At 40.6% G+C, this 15,693-nt stretch overlaps 3 protein-coding genes across 4 annotated transcripts in view; 1 reads left to right on the plus strand and 2 right to left on the minus strand.

The window, feature by feature from the left end:
* Positions 1-5,873, minus strand: part of jade2 (jade family PHD finger 2) — a 59,695-nt gene extending 53,822 nt beyond the window's left edge. The window contains exon 1 of one of the 2 annotated variants that reach the window (XM_088440927.1): positions 5,066-5,873. The gene's annotated coding sequence lies outside the window, so the exon portion shown is untranslated. The remainder of the gene's footprint in view (positions 1-5,065) is intronic. The other variant, XM_088440928.1, reaches the window with a different exon arrangement.
* Positions 5,874-7,497: 1,624 nt separating this feature from the next.
* On the plus strand, positions 7,498-9,244 carry xtbd1 (XRN2 binding domain containing 1). Its single transcript, XM_088440950.1, has 3 exons — positions 7,498-7,797; positions 8,345-8,450; positions 8,541-9,244. The coding sequence occupies exons 1-3, from the start codon at positions 7,583-7,585 to the stop codon at positions 8,547-8,549; spliced, it is 330 nt and encodes a 109-aa protein (XP_088297076.1). The 5' UTR covers positions 7,498-7,582; the 3' UTR covers positions 8,550-9,244.
* ube2b (ubiquitin-conjugating enzyme E2B (RAD6 homolog)) lies at positions 9,001-15,661 on the minus strand. The gene is made up of 6 exons (XM_088440948.1): positions 15,458-15,661; positions 13,008-13,088; positions 12,774-12,799; positions 12,591-12,680; positions 11,966-12,054; positions 9,001-11,601 (listed from the first exon to the last, which is right to left on the minus strand). The coding sequence occupies exons 1-6, from the start codon at positions 15,499-15,501 to the stop codon at positions 11,473-11,475; spliced, it is 459 nt and encodes a 152-aa protein (XP_088297074.1). The 5' UTR covers positions 15,502-15,661; the 3' UTR covers positions 9,001-11,472.
* Positions 15,662-15,693: the final 32 nt, after the last annotated feature.

Genomic DNA, 15,693 nt, shown 5'->3' on the forward strand with positions numbered 1-15,693 from the left:
CAGAACATAAAGCAAATGGTAAGTAATCAATACAAAACAAAGTATGCAAACTCCAAATTAATTCACAAACATATTACTAACAGAAATGCAAATGAATAAAAATAAATACAATTATAATCAATAAAAATGTCTCTACTGTACTAAATAATATGGTACAAACAATTGCGACTGATAATACTCACAACGTTTTCACCTTACCTTTAGACGGTTCTATCAATTTAGCTGCTCACTTGAAAAAGTTCATATTTATATCTTGTTTATCATAAATGTACTTATAATATCAATAGTTTTCATTAGGGCAAAAGTTTAAAAATATAATATTAAGTCATATATTAGCAAAATAATATTTTGGAACATGAAAAAACTGTATCTTGTTCTACTTTTTTGTTTAATCTTATTTTATACTATAAAAGCTATAAAGTTTATAGTTAAATAGTTAAAATAGGAGTTGTCAACGTGCTATTTTTGTGGAAAAAGGCATGTTCCTTACAAATCAAAACTTAAAAAAAAAAATGCACTATCTACCTTTGTTAATCTGTCTGGCAAAAATGACCCGCTTAATATGATTTTTTGCACTTATATAGACTGAAGCAGAAATCGTTTTGAAGTAATTGAATCAAATCATTTTGAATCGAAAATCGATTCTTAATCGAATTGGGGACCCCAAAATCGGAATTGAATCGTGAGACAGCCGAAGATTCCCACCCCTATTAATGCCTGAGTGTCAAAAATTCAATAAATAATATAAACATGTCAACGTAAAAATCTTGGTGAAAATGTCATAATTGTGAACTGTTGTTTGCTTATGTAGGATACTCATCTTTACATGATTTCTTGATAGTATTTAGGTGCTTTTTTATTTTTAAAAAAATCTCAACAATTTTGACTATAAAATTGCTTTTTTAAACCAAAAGAAAGGTATATACGATATTAAATGTCCTATTCAGTTGGAGTTTGTGAGGTTATGCGTTTATTGTGGGGTTTTTGTTCATTTGTTTTGGGTTTTTGTTTGCGTTTCCTTCGTGTCTGTTTAATGTGATCTGCTCCACCTGTCGTTCAAGCCCCCGAGTCCCCTCCAATCAGCTTACCCCGCCTCTCGTTCGGCGCAGCTGTTTCGTGTTTGCCTAATTATTGTCCTGTTTATATAAGTCACAGTTTAGTTACAGTTAGTTGCCGGGTCACTGTCAAACATCATTGTTTTGCTACCAGATGTCATTATGCGTTCCAGTCCCGAGAACTGCATGTCTCCCTGTTGTCGTTTCCTCGTACATTTAGTTTCAGTTTCAAGTCTGTCGTTACTTTTGTATCCTGTGTTGTTCGTGTTCTGCCCAGTTCCTGCATGTAAATAAATCCTTTTTTGAGCACATCTCATTCCAGCTTCCCGGTATTTTTGGATCCTAAATACTAAAGTGATTATTATATCAACTACTTATTAAAACATTTTCATGCAATCCTTCATGTGTAGCAAAACATGGGATGTCTCATATTTTAGAATAGCCGGATCCAACGCATGGAAGTATGGTGTGTAACCCATCAAATTGAATTGAGCTACGCATATCTGCTCAGGGAATCTGAACCACAGAAGGTAAAGGGGCTGAATATTGAGTGCAGCGCACTGACCACCGAACTACATATCCTTGTACTTGTCCATTCGTTATGCATCATATCTTGGAGGCTCAACAAGCGAACGTAAATCCCAAACAAAACCAAACGCAGACTGAAACATGTCTTATTTGCCAAAATTAGATCAAAATGGTCCCAAAAGCTGGAATCTTTTGTTTTTCTTTCAATATCCCTATCATACTAACTTAAAGGGAGTATTTTGTTGTGACAGGGATCTGGCTAACAAGGTTTTAAAATGCTGGCGAATCCACTGTGGAAAACGTCAGCATATCTTCTATGTACAACATACTTCACCAAGTATTTTGATTTTTTTTTTATCAAATCGATTTTTTTTTTTAAATAATAAATAATTGATATTTTCCTCCCTTTATGCTGCAGCGCGTTTGGCCCTCATGAGCCTCTGTAGTTTCCTCATTTCCCTTGTTTCCCTTACACCCACATCAATCAGAAGCCTAGGCCAAGATGGCTGAAGCTGAACAATGCAAACCGTTTGCTTCTAAAAGACCGGCTGTGTATCATCAGTGGTTTTGGTTTGCGGCGGCCGAAGTGGACCAAGTACGGCTGCAATATTTATTCGAAGCCTGTTGCAACAAAAGGCAGCAACACTGTGAAAATATTTCTGCAAATAATACAGAGGCTCCTACCCAAGTAAGTACATAAATGTCAAGCTTTGCATAATGAACACGATGTGTCAACCAATCAACTCCCGCTAAAAGGCAGCTTACTGTGGAATATCGATTTGCACATGGAAGCACATCCAGCAGTGCCTCTACTTACAAACGCCTCTTGTTGCAAAAATTCAGCTTACGGAGCGCCTGGGCGGAAAAACATTGTCTCTAGTAACGAGGGAAAATTCAAGATACGAAAGACGACATTGCTGGCATATGAGACACAAGACACATGCAAAGCAATGCATTACGATGCAAGAGGTGTTTTTTCCCCAAATTCGCCAAAAACACACAGAGATTGGAGGAGAAAAGTCTGGGGCAAAATGTTTACTTACTGATATTATCATCGACTACAGCAGACGACAGGTTGAATATCGACAATCTGTACATAAGATGGACATAGGCCCATTACTTTCAGTTCATCAGAGATAAAGACAAGAAGAATATAATAGTTATGTGCACTTTGTGTGCAACACCTAAAGAGCAGTCCACTCCTCCAAATAGCACCAGTAATTTGACAAAACATTGAGAACGGTGCCATGGTAACGTGAAGTTAGCGAAGAGAAAGTAAGAACGTAAGTATGGTCAGCATGGAATACTGACTCTTTCATGATAAACACAAATGAACTGACTACTGGCAGATACTCAAGCAGCTACGCAACACAGGCTAATTGCCTAAAAACACACACACACACACACGTACACAAACAGAGACAGGAGAAATCAGTCAGTTCGATAGAGAATCTTTGCATATAAATTGCTTCAAATCATGTGTGTGTGTGTGTGTATGTGCGCGCGAGCATCCTTCTTCCATGCCATCCTTGTCACCTTCACCTGTCCCTCATCCCTCACTTTGTAACTCACTTGCATCGTTCATCGTTCATATCTTTATCTTTTTATTAATTATATTGAATATCATATTTCACCAATCGGCCGAGTGACCGTGTTAAGAGAATATTATTGTCAAATATTAAATTAGAATAAAAAAAAAAATAGTCCCTATTTGAAACCCTTATCATGACTCGAAACCATATAGTCAAATCCTAACTATGGCTCGCAGCGCTACTTCTCTATGCTGATTAACCAAACTGTACACTGTGTACATTCCAGCAAGACGTAGCACCACCCACCCCTCCCTTTCCTCTTCATCACCATCCTTTCCTTCCTCAGTCTGTCACTGCACCACGTGGTGGTCCTTACCCCCTTTTTCAACCTATCGCAGTCCAGCACACACATATACATACATAAGAGTCTCACACATGCGCGCACGTGCAGACACACACACACGTATACTAGAAGTACAAATGTGAGTCATGTGTTGATGGAGTTAATGAGGGATGAAAAGATGAAGGTTTATAAACAACATCCCAACACATGTGACCCCGAGGGATTCAGGGATGGTGTTGGGGGGGGGGGGGGGGGGGGGGGGGGGGGGGGTTGAAGCTATGAAACACACACACACACACACACACACATTTACACACATAAATCATGACTCATCTCCGGTTTCGAATCCAGCGGGAGGGGCACATGTGTGTGTGTGAGAGCAGTGGAAGAGTGTGTGAGAGCACTTGTAATTGGAAAAAAAGGAGGAGGGTAGGTAAGGGGGGGTCGTGTCACAAATGGGAACATTTAACAAGTCTCCAGACGGTTGCGCTTTAATTGATTCAAGAAAGTACAACGCAAGACCTCCCCCAAGGCACCACAACCCTCCTTTGGTTGAGCACCACAATGTCGTCTGGAAACTTTACTTCAAACCCTTTCTTTGAGGACATATTTAGAAGGTTCAAAACCAAAACTTGGCCCACCTGCCACACGCCTCTCACCTCTGTTTTGTCCTGAAATCCTTGCTCTGTATTAACCATCAAATCTATGCATTCCAACCCATTTTGTATTTCGGATTATTTGTGGTATTTGTCCCTGTGTTGACAAGGAAAGGGTGCAGCATTCACTTCCACACAAAAACTGGAGGCAACTCCCCCTTCAACACCCTCCTCCTCTTCCTCCGGAGCCTGCTAGATCCGCACAGCACGAAGCAGCAGCAAGAGGAGGAGGCAGTGTGTGTACTAGAGGGGTTGCTCTAATTCTTGATCTGTGTTTGTATGTGTGTCGTAGTGTGTGGTGGCGTGCTCTGCCTTCTTAAAAGCAGAACTGCACCCCTCTCCACACCCCTCTGCCCTCTATGCAAAGGAACCTGCAATTCCTCAGGGGGCTGTGGAGGTGCTCCACTGCGCATCCATTTACGATGTGGCAATTTTGGGGTCTCACGCCGCAGCGAATCGTGTGCAATTTGTCGCCCCCCCCCCCACCCCTTAAAAAAAAAGTAGGAAAAAAGAAATAGAAAAAAAAGCTTGGCACCACGCGCATGCGCACTACCAACATGTGCTTTCCTTTTTAAACGCATTACATCTATCACACTTCCAATTTAATACGCGCGCGACCGTGCCATCAGAACCACTCAGTGGTCCTTCACCGCTCCTCATGACGTCATATGTACTTTAACATTACTGTACATCAATGTTATTTACTGCCTATGTGCTGCATCAGAACCAAGCGCGCTTCAAACCGTGTGCCGTGACATTACAGTATATGCATTTTATTTTGTATTATGCAATTTATTCGGGGGGGAGGGTTACCTTGTTGAACCGCGCTTGCGCACTACTAACATGTGCATTTTCTTTTTAAATGTTATTTCCATGACACACCTTTACACGCGCATTCACAAGGATGCCGAAGTGCTGCATCACAACCACATACCTGACATAAACTATTACCTTGTTCTGCTGGGGATGGGATCCCACCGATTAGGAGACAATCGGGATCCAAACACATGTAAACGTTGTTCCTCTGGGTTAACTTCCACGTTGGGTTGACAGGATCCCCACCACCTCCCACCCACCTTGACAGCTTGAAAAAAAAAAAGAAATCAGGAAATCCAAATGAAAATCCAAAAATCTGAAAAAATTAATCCAGTAGAAAAATAATAATAAGAAGAAAACAAAAGTGTGATAGGGGAGCTCCAGGTCGCAGAGTGAGAGGGGCCGGGTTTCGACGCAGCCGCAGCCGCTTTTCAGTGCGCGCCGAGGGGCTTTCGGCGTACGACATGCCGCTCACTGGAAAAAATCATTTCGCTCTTTTTTTTCTATGAAACACACCAGTGTCCAAAAATGTCTTAAAAAAAGAACGTTTCCCCCAAAAGGTTTGCAATCCAGTTTGTTTCGCAATTGTCCACCTCTCTTCTTCTTCCAAAACAGACTACCGGGTGGTCACCTCCTCCTCGTTCCTCTATGGCCCGGCCGAACAGTTCTGGACGCCGCTGTGCACAAGACGAGCGTTCCTTTACTTCCGGCAGCCCTGCACTCACCTCCTTGAAAAAAAAAAAGCGTAAGCGCAAGAGTGAATGAACAAACGTGTAGGAGGAATGTAGCGGTGGAGCCTCAGGTTGAAAACTCTTTTGGCGCCATATTTATGGCGTACTTTGAATTGAGCTGCACTGTTGTCGCACTTCCTCGTCTCGCCGAGGCAAATGTTCAATGTTTGAGCGCCCTCTGCAGGTCAGCAATGATACTTCAAGCAAGCCTCCAGTCAGGTACGTCATTCTCTTAGGGGAACAAAATGTACGACATATTTGTCCGTCCGTTCGTCTGTCTGTCAGTCCATCCATCGATTAACAGTTGTATCCTCAGTAGGGTCGCGGGCATCTGGAGCCTATCCCAGCTGTCATCGGGCGGGGGCGGGGGCGGGGTACACCTTGAACTCCTTGCCAGCCAATCGCAGGGCAAACAAAAAGCAACAACCAATTCACACCAATTTACGCCTAAGGAAAATTTAGAGTGCCAAATATCCCTACCATTAATGTTTTTTGGAATATGTGAAGAAGTCAAAGTATACGGAGAAAGCCCCAGTTGGGCACCACATTTTGGCAAGAAGTGTTTAAAAAATTACAAAGAATGATTAAAATGACAAATATTAATGTGGTTAAGTGTACACACCCTCTCATACCTGAGGATGTAACTCTGTTCTGAATGAATCAATCTTATTCTTGTGTTAAATGTGTGTGCGCATATACTACATTTTTTGGACTGTATACAAGGCATTGGATAATTAGTCACACCAACAAAAAATTACCAGAAAATCTATTTTTGTCATGTGTAGGCAGCACTGGACTATAAGGTTGTAGAATCAGATATTTACGTATAAGGTTGATACATGGAAGTTTATTTTTAATTTTATTTTATTTTATATACATTTTTTGTTTTAATTTTTGTTTTCAAACTCCTGGGTACAGCAACATCATGCCTTCAACACAGACTGAACATGGCTACATGTTTACGAATAAGAGCAGCTCAACACACCTCCAAAACAGATTGAATTTACCTGCACGTTTAGAAATAAGAGCAGCGCCTATGCATTTAACCTGATTGTTAGAATACTGCATAAACACAACAGTAAACACAACAGTGCCTGATTATGTCTACTGCGTGCCCCCTGGTGGCGAGTAAAACAACAGTTCAAACTTAAAACTATACTTTGATAGCATCTTTTATCTCCCTTTGTTTACTGGTAAGCGGCTAGCACATCAGCCTCACAGTTGAGGAACACAAATTCAAATGCAGCTGGTTCCGGCCTTCCCGTGTGGAGTTTGCACCTTCTTCCCAAGCCTGCGTGGGTCTCCTCACACACTCAAAATACATGCATGTCAGGTGTATTGGACATACTAATAATTGTCTTTTGGTGTGACTGGCTGTGTGAATGGTTGTTCGTCGTTGTTCGTCTCTGTGTGCCCTGTGATTGGCTGGCAAACTGCTTGGGGTGTCCCCCGCCTACAGCCCGAAGTCAGCTGGGATAGGTACCAGCAAGCCTGCGACCCTTTAAGCGGCTATAGAAAATGGATAGATGGATGGATGAAAAAAAACTAGCATTTGAATTCCTATCCACTATATGTTCTCCCGCGCTCCTTGGGGGTTCACAGTGACATTGAGATGTTATAAATCAAAATATATGATGCATTACTTTTGTGATGTATTTTTCCGTCATTCTCGTCCTCTGTTGTTTTGTTTTGTGTATTGAAATACACATTGTTCGTCATCCTTTAATTTGCACTCAAGCCCAACATCACAAACATTTTGCTGATACCCGGATTTCACATGCACTGTGTAATAATAATGTGGTGAATTTTCCCAGGCTCGTGAAGTACACACTCCAACCACTAGGTTTTGCTGTGTCCCTAAGAGCAGAGTAGAAAATACTATCCGGGTTACGCTTCCGAAAACCGGAAACCGCTTCCAAAGATGTCGGCTGCGGACGTAAGCGATTTTATCCGGCAAAACCGAGATTTGGCAAACCAAGTAGAGACATTCCGGGGGTTTTGGGAAAGCGATAAGCACTGGGTGTACAGGAGGGAGTTCATACTGCGGAATATAAGCGACTTTAAGGGCGAGTTGCAGATGGATCAGCTGCTTTCACTATCAATGGTGTGGGCCAACAACGTTTTCCTCGGCTGCCGGTAGACAAGACATTTCTACACCTTACGATTGCTCAATATCCGTACAGAAAGCATAGCTATGATAACTGCTTACTGAGCCAAGCGACGAAAAGTCTTTTAACAACTCATGTGTTGCACACTTATTTCTTAAAATGGTTTCAAATAAACGTGTTGTGCTTGGTCTCGCTCGCCAGCGTCTTAAACACGGCCGTGGACTCACTACTGCCCTCTGTTGGTAAAATGAATGGTAACGAGAAATACCCGTTTTAAAGTTGTTTTTTTCGTTATCTTTTTTTTAATTGGCACCTTCACACTCGTGATATAGTGAGAATAACGGCCAAAACACATTCTAAAATGTATGAAGATATTGTTTTAGCAGCTTCCACATCGGATAGTTTAATCATCTTTGTTGCTACTTTTTGTAACGATGCTCAATTGAATTCACTGTCTCCCATGTGTCCCTAAAAGCTCATGGACTTGAAATAAATGAGTTTTATGTGCGTTCTTTGGCAAGAACGATGCAACATCTCCAGACATTGTTTTTCATGTTTTGTTTTGTTTTGGGAAGGTATAACACAGAGCTCCTTGACAAAGTGAAAGACATGGCAGAGGGCATCGAGGTGGAGGACGCGCCTGTCTTCAAGACGAGAGATGAGATTGTAAAGAAGCAGCAGGTACAGTCCGGACTGCATCTTAACATTTTACATCCGCCAACATTATGATGTATATTTGCTGACTCAAGCATTATGCTACTGTGGTTGCAGGGCAGATGATGGATTTCTCCTTTTGCATTTTGAAGCAAACTGGCTGTTCTTGCGGGTGCATTACGTTTTTTCATCAATAGATTTTTTTAAATGACTTTAATGCATGATGCAAAGAATGTGGGACATTTTAATGTTGTATATCAAATGCCAGCAGCGTGGGACATTTTAATGTTGTATCTTTTTGTTGTACTGGTTCATGACTTTTTAATACATGATGAAAAATGACCTGGGTGTCTTGTATTTTTAGTTATATGAAATCCTCCTTGATGTACAGTGTACACACTAAAATGACTTTTTTTCTCTCAACTTAAATCTCAAAATATATCAATATGTTAACTTTTTTTCTCACATTTTTCCTACATTTGCTTAATTGTTGTATATTTACCAGACTTAAAAAGGATACTCACGTATACCTTGCTAGCTTTGTATATCTCCTGTCATGCAAGAGCAAAAACAAAAGTTCTCTGAAAAAAAGTTTTTATTACATTTTTTATACAGCATATTGTTATAAGTATACTTTCCTTTGACAAATGTAACATGTCCGTTCCTACATACATGATGCCATGACGCCAGTCTTTTTCTTGTTTTGATTTTTGACGGAATTTCCCAGTCTTTTTCATTTGCTCGCACCAGCTTTAGTATTTCTGGCAAGTTTTTCAGTCCTTAACACCCAAGAAAATAAAAATAACCTCCAAAAATATAAAGCCTGACTCAGCACATTTTTGTCCTTTGCTGCACTTCAGAGTAGGAAAAACCTCAGTCATCGTGAGACATGTCAAAATAACAATGTTCTTTCGAGATTCAAAATAGATATCCAATCAAAAGGCTTTTTTTTAAAACCCCTTAGGAGGTAAAACAATAAAAAAAAAATTAAAAGATTTTGGTCATGATATATTACAAGTTCTGGTAGCAATAACTTATTTCACAACATGCAATTGAAAAGTAAAATAAAAAGGGGGGAAAAGATTAATCTGGCTCACTGCCTTGATACACAGTATGTCACGATTGAGTACACCCCTCACATTTCTGTAGATTTTTAAACAAATCTCCATGAGACAGCACCAAGAAGAAATTAGACTTCGATCATTAAAGTACTCTGTACATCTTCTATAACTGCAAATTTATAGTTTGCTCAAAATACAGCCATTAATGTCCAAACCACTGGCAACAAGAATATTGTAATTCCCCAAACATAAGACGCATCTGTGTATAGGATGCAACCCTTAATTTTAGGGTCAAATGATGGTATTTTCTACCGTGTATAGGGCATACCAACAATTTTGCAACAATGTAAACCTTTCAACTTTACATTTGTTCTTGTGTTCATATGCATCATTTACATATTTGTTGCACGTTAAGTGTGTTTCAGATTTCCCACATTGTGAGCAGTCAGTGAAGGTCTCGCCAATGTCAAGTTGAATGAGCTCGAAGCAGTTCTTTTTTCTTTTTCCTCAAGACGCAGCTCGAGGTCGTTTTAAAATAAATATTCAAAGTTGCGCACCATCCGTGTTTCACTGAGTTTATGATTATGCGTTATATGCCAAAAGACCGCAATTCATAAACACGTCAAATTGAAGACCTTACAGTGTTCTCTAACCAGAGCACTTTGCTGCATACCTTGTCACTCTTAATCAGCTAGAGCCATCATCTTTTACATGACCCTCTCTGTTTTAGTAATTTAGTATTCTGTACGTAAACAAGGATGATGGTTTATTGTGCTCACTTCTTTAATTGGAATTATTGCTGTAAGAAAATCAGCTAACAAAAGCTGCTGTTAACTGCAACAGGCACTTGCTGCCAACAGCCAACCGATGTCCGCCCGCTAGCTCTTCCACTCCTCCCTGATGACATCACGGAGCTGCCGGATTTTCACGTTCTTATGCTCTTACACCTTTCATTTGAGGAAGGTGTTTGGAATACTGCCCTCCGGCCCAAGTTACGGAGAGAGGGAATCATGCTCTGCTTCAGTATGTCACAGTGCATGTTGGCAGTCATTTCCCTCAATGAATGAATTGTAGCTCTCCGATGCAAGCAGCAGTCTTCATACCTCTCATCAGGTTTCTGCCACACACACTTGACACCATCTCTGAATCAATTAAGCTGATCTTTGTCTCATTAGACAATGAACATGGTTCCAGTAATCCAGGTCTTTAGTCTGCTTGTCTTTCGCAAACTGGATGCGGGCTTTCTTGATCAACATCTTCAGAAAGGGCACCTTCCAAAAACATGCATGGTAGATAAATTGAACATTCTAAATTGCCCTCAATTGTGATTGGCAATTGTAAATGGTTGTTCGTCCCTGTGTGCCATGCAATTGGCTGGCAACCAGTTCAGGGTGTCCCCCGCCTGGAAAGTTGGGATAGGCACCAGCAAGCCAGCGACCCTAGTGAGGATAAGCGGGTATAGGAAACTGATGTTTGCCATGAGGTGTTCTGTTGAAGTTTAGGTGACCAGTGAGTATGTAGAAGCTGTAATACCAAATTTAATACACCTACTGCCTATTCCTACCTGAGACCATGTAACACAAATGAGTCACATGACATTGGGGGTGGTGGAGGGGGGGGGGATGACTGAACTCTATTTGGGCAATATCATTTAGGGGTTGCCAGTGATTTAGACCTTAATGACTGTATTTTGAGGGAACAATAAATTTCCACTTATGTTGTATTGCCCCATGAAAACATACAGTTAAATATGTGCAGAAATGTGAGGGGTGTACTCACAGATGAGATACTGTAACATGTGCAGTTTAAATTTTTTTTGCAGGGTGGCACTTTGTAGAGTTCTTGTGATATGCGTGCACACACACACGTCCACACACACACACACACACACACACACACACACACACACACACACACACACACACACGAGATAAAATGAACCAGTTGCGGAGTGGGAGGAAGCGGGGCGTCGGGGTTTGGGTGGGGTCTCACACATCCACCCAGCTCTGTTCCACGATGGCCGTCACTCGTTTCTCGTACTCACGTTTGTTCTCTTGGTAAAGCTGCGCCGCCTGGCTGTTGGCCGGGCTGTTAGGGTTGGGCTCATCCAGCAATGACTAAGAGTCAAAAGGGGAAAAAAGCCTGATTAATAAATGCATTTCCCCCCTATTTTTTTTGCTTCGAATGTGTACCAAAACTGCAATCTTTCTTATCTTTGTATAAAATGGCGGGCACTGAAAGTTCATATTAGGGCTCCACAAATGTTAAAAAAACACTATAGTATACATCTTGTTTTCTACATTTAATCAGCCCAAAACTGGTATTAGCCTAAAAAATAAAATTTAAAAAAATCCTTATCAGTTGGGTCCTATTTATTGTTTTTGACTTTCAGAATGCAACGTGGTTTATGATAAAAGTGAGTTTGACAAGAGGATTTTTGAGTGTGATGAGGTTGAGTGTGTGGAGGTGGACATCACCCACCTGGATAGAGGTAAGTATAGACGAGACGTCATATGTGGGGCTCCAGCGGTTCTGGAGGATATCTAAACATATACTGCCATCTGCATACACTGAGGAAACACAGCCACAAGAATAATGCAAATTAATTCCTTTTTTGGGATAATGTTCCCATCTTAGTGGAAAAAAAGAAATGTTAAATTATTTTTGAATGTTCAAACACAAAGCACTCATATCTTAAATCAACAAAATGTTTTGCAAAAAAGGCATAATCTCAAACATTTATTCATGAAATAAGATTATTTTTCAAGAGAAACTGTGTGAACAAGCACCTATTTTGAAAAATAGGGTAAGAGTTAAATGGAAATTTTTATGTTTTTTTTTTAACAAAAACAAAACCTGTTTTAAAAACTTATAGAGTTCACAATACATTAGGAATATTTTCATTTGTATGAGTGCAGGTACACTCATGAGACGATTTCATGGAAAACACAAAAAGGGGTGTGTCTATTACCCAAACACAATTGCCTCCCTGTCCCAAAAATCTCAAGTGAAACAAATACCGTATGTATGAGATCCACTGAGTCACACCCAATATCCCTAACTTATTATGAACAGTGTATGTTAATGTGTTTAACGTTCAATTTACCATTTGGGTGAAACATTCTGGATACAAAGCGCACCGTGGGAGGCTTGTTAGGGTACTCCTCTGAAAACTCGATCAGAAGTTTAAACGTTCCTGCAGACACAGAAAAAAAGATTAGAAAATAAATACATTTGTCCACGTTTCCTTTCCTCATACGATGAACAGGCACAAAATGGTGAAACTCACCATCTTCAAATGGCGTACCAACAGGCCTGCAAAGGCAAAAGAAATTCACAGTTATCAATAATGCTGCATGTGAAGGAAATCCACATGCTGCTGCTTTATTTTTATGTCGACTGTGAAAACAAGTCGCATCCACTATGACGTAACAATTTATTATTCCACGCCAGGGTTGCCGAGCGGGTGGAACAAAAACAAAAGAATGATGGGCGTGTGGCACAGAACCGGTACGTCACTCACCCAAAAATAACAGCGTTCCAAAGCATGATATTGTTTTCTGAAGGTGCTCCGCTCACACCGGTGGGGGGGTCCTCTTGAAGTCTGCATGAGACAAACATAAGAGGTCAGCATTGAAAAAGAATGTTGCATTCAGTGTCAATCAAAAAATGCGGCTAAAATAAATGGTGAGGATGCCATTGGTCATTCTGGAATTCAAAAAACCTGAAGAGTTTAACAAATCTAAATGACAGTCAACAGTTTGATAGTTATTTGTCAATTCACCTTTACACCCCTCTCATTAGAAAAAAAAAAAACACATTTTGCGATTTGCAATTTTAAACAGCAGATTAGGTTAAGTGTCAGACTACTGTTGTCTTCGATCATAGATTTCATGTGTGTGTGAACGCTGACACACCGCAACTAACCTCATTAAAAACACTCCCCCAAGATCATCTCTCGTGCAGACACTGCTCAACACCTTTGAATGTTCTGTTGGTTGTTGCTAGGTCCATACAATGAAGAATCAGTGAGTAATGCTCTTCTAGGCATCTCTTTGGTAGATTATAAACTATCAGAAGGGTAAAATCAAGGATAACGTTTTGTTCTTTTTCAATTGTACTAACAAAAGTTGTCAACTTTTATTTACCTTTGTGTGATTTTTTCATGGTAAAATATAACTTTTCATGATATTGGATCTATTCTTAAAAAAAAGCTTTATTCTTTTCTTTGGAAAAGTGTTAACATTGACAGAAATGTTGTGTGTTTATTTAATGAAAACCTTTCACACACAACACAAACAAGGATGATCCAGGAATGTTGCCATTGTTGACTGGACTTCACCGGGACACACTTTAGCACGTGCGGATGAGCGTAGGGTTACACGACACTTCGTTTTGTGTCCTCCTGCTTCAGCAGCCTTTCACAATACCTCAGCCTTTTCACAACACAACAGAGCGACAACATATGGAACATGGCAGCTGGTTTCATATTAGGTGACATCATTCATGCTGTGTAGAAAATACATGAAAAACTTTTGACTCTCTAAACACCTACCTCCATGCATGTCATAAGATTGGATAGGATGAGTTTGGATTTCGCTGTACAATTACATGACCAATAACCAACAGAGGTAATTAATTTATTTTTAATTATTAGCTTGCCAATTGGCTAGTTACACAAAAAACAAACTAGACTTGCTGAGATCAGAATATTACTTAGAATGTTACCTTACATAGTATGAAAGATGCCTTTTGCTCTGCCTTAACAACAGCCATTTGAATGTTGGCCTCTTTTGCTGCCATTTCTCCGCTCCCCTCCTCTCTTGCTTTGAGAGGAAGCTATGTAGCGATGATGAAATTTAAGGCTGTTGTGTATGGATTGTGTCCCAGGCAACCAAGACAACATCTGAGGTGGACCAATTATGCTATGGATGATTGTGCATCGACTGACTGGGTCACTGCAACTCTTTGTACGACTTTTTTTTTTTTTTTGCAAAAGAAGTCCAGATATGACTTATTTTCACCTGTGAAGCCCTTTGAGACTTCGGTGATTCAGGGCTATACCAATAAAATTTGATTTAATTTGAATAGTCTTATGCTGTTTCAACTAGCATTGTGCGGCACCATACAAAGTGATAAATATTGCCCACTGCAGCCTGGAAGTCATAGAAGCGGAGTCCCTCGCTGTGGTGACTTCTGAAGCCCCCCCCCCAACAAAAACAAAAAAATATGGTTTGTGTTTTGACATGCCCGTTGGGAGATTTAGCTCAACAGATGCCGATCTGTGAGCCAGTGAAGACCTTATGAGACTCTATTGTAATTGAGGGCTATACAAATCAACTGGACTAAACATTAGGATGGCGCAGGGGAGAAAACACCATTGGTATTATGCAATTCAAAAGAAACAAACCCTCACATATACAGCACAATTCTGCCTGATTTGGCATCAATAGATACACACACAAGGATGGCATTCGGTGCATGACACGCATACAAAAACCATTGCCACTCAGCCATTTTAGAAACACAGATCCCACAGGAAATCTATCCTGTAAGACACACCGCTGCCCAAATTGGCGTTAAAATGTAAAGATGTGCTGCTTGTGGTCAAACAGGACTGCCAACATAATCCAATTTTGTTGGCTGCGCGAGCAATTCAACTGGTTTCGGTTGGTCGTCCCTTGTTAATGTTAATCTCCAGCAAACAACAACAGCCTAGCACACCAACGTTTAGTGGCGTTCACAAATTCAGACGATTCGGTTGGATTGGCTAGATAATTCCAATCATCACCGCAACTACAACATCATACTGTCTAGTATAAAAGCAAAAAAATACATCTCTTGAGCTAAAAGACCGCATGCGTTCGGGCTGTTCGCCGGTAGCTTGAGCTAAGCTAAGGTAGCTGGCGTTAGCTCCATCGGCTAACCCTGCTAGCACGCACACACATAAGAAGACAGAAGGGACTGCGGTACCTTTTAAAATCCCTCATAAGCCGTCTCCTCGCCGGGGTGGACATTATTGAAAGTGTAAAAAATAAAAACGTATATACAGGCAAAGCAGGAGCATCAATCGATTAACGAGCGGCGTATTTCCTCCGCTAGGAGCCCCCCTTCTCTCTTTTTCTCGCACTCCTTTTCTCTCTCTTTCTCTCCCAAAACAAGCGTCTGGCAGGATCACTCAGTGTGATGACGTCACGGACTGACGGAGG

This window comes from Hippichthys cyanospilos, chromosome 18 (assembly GCF_059441005.1).
Source record: "Hippichthys cyanospilos isolate Australia breed blue-spotted pipefish chromosome 18, RoL_Hcya_1.0, whole genome shotgun sequence".
NCBI classification, from domain to species: domain Eukaryota; kingdom Metazoa; phylum Chordata; class Actinopteri; order Syngnathiformes; family Syngnathidae; genus Hippichthys; species Hippichthys cyanospilos.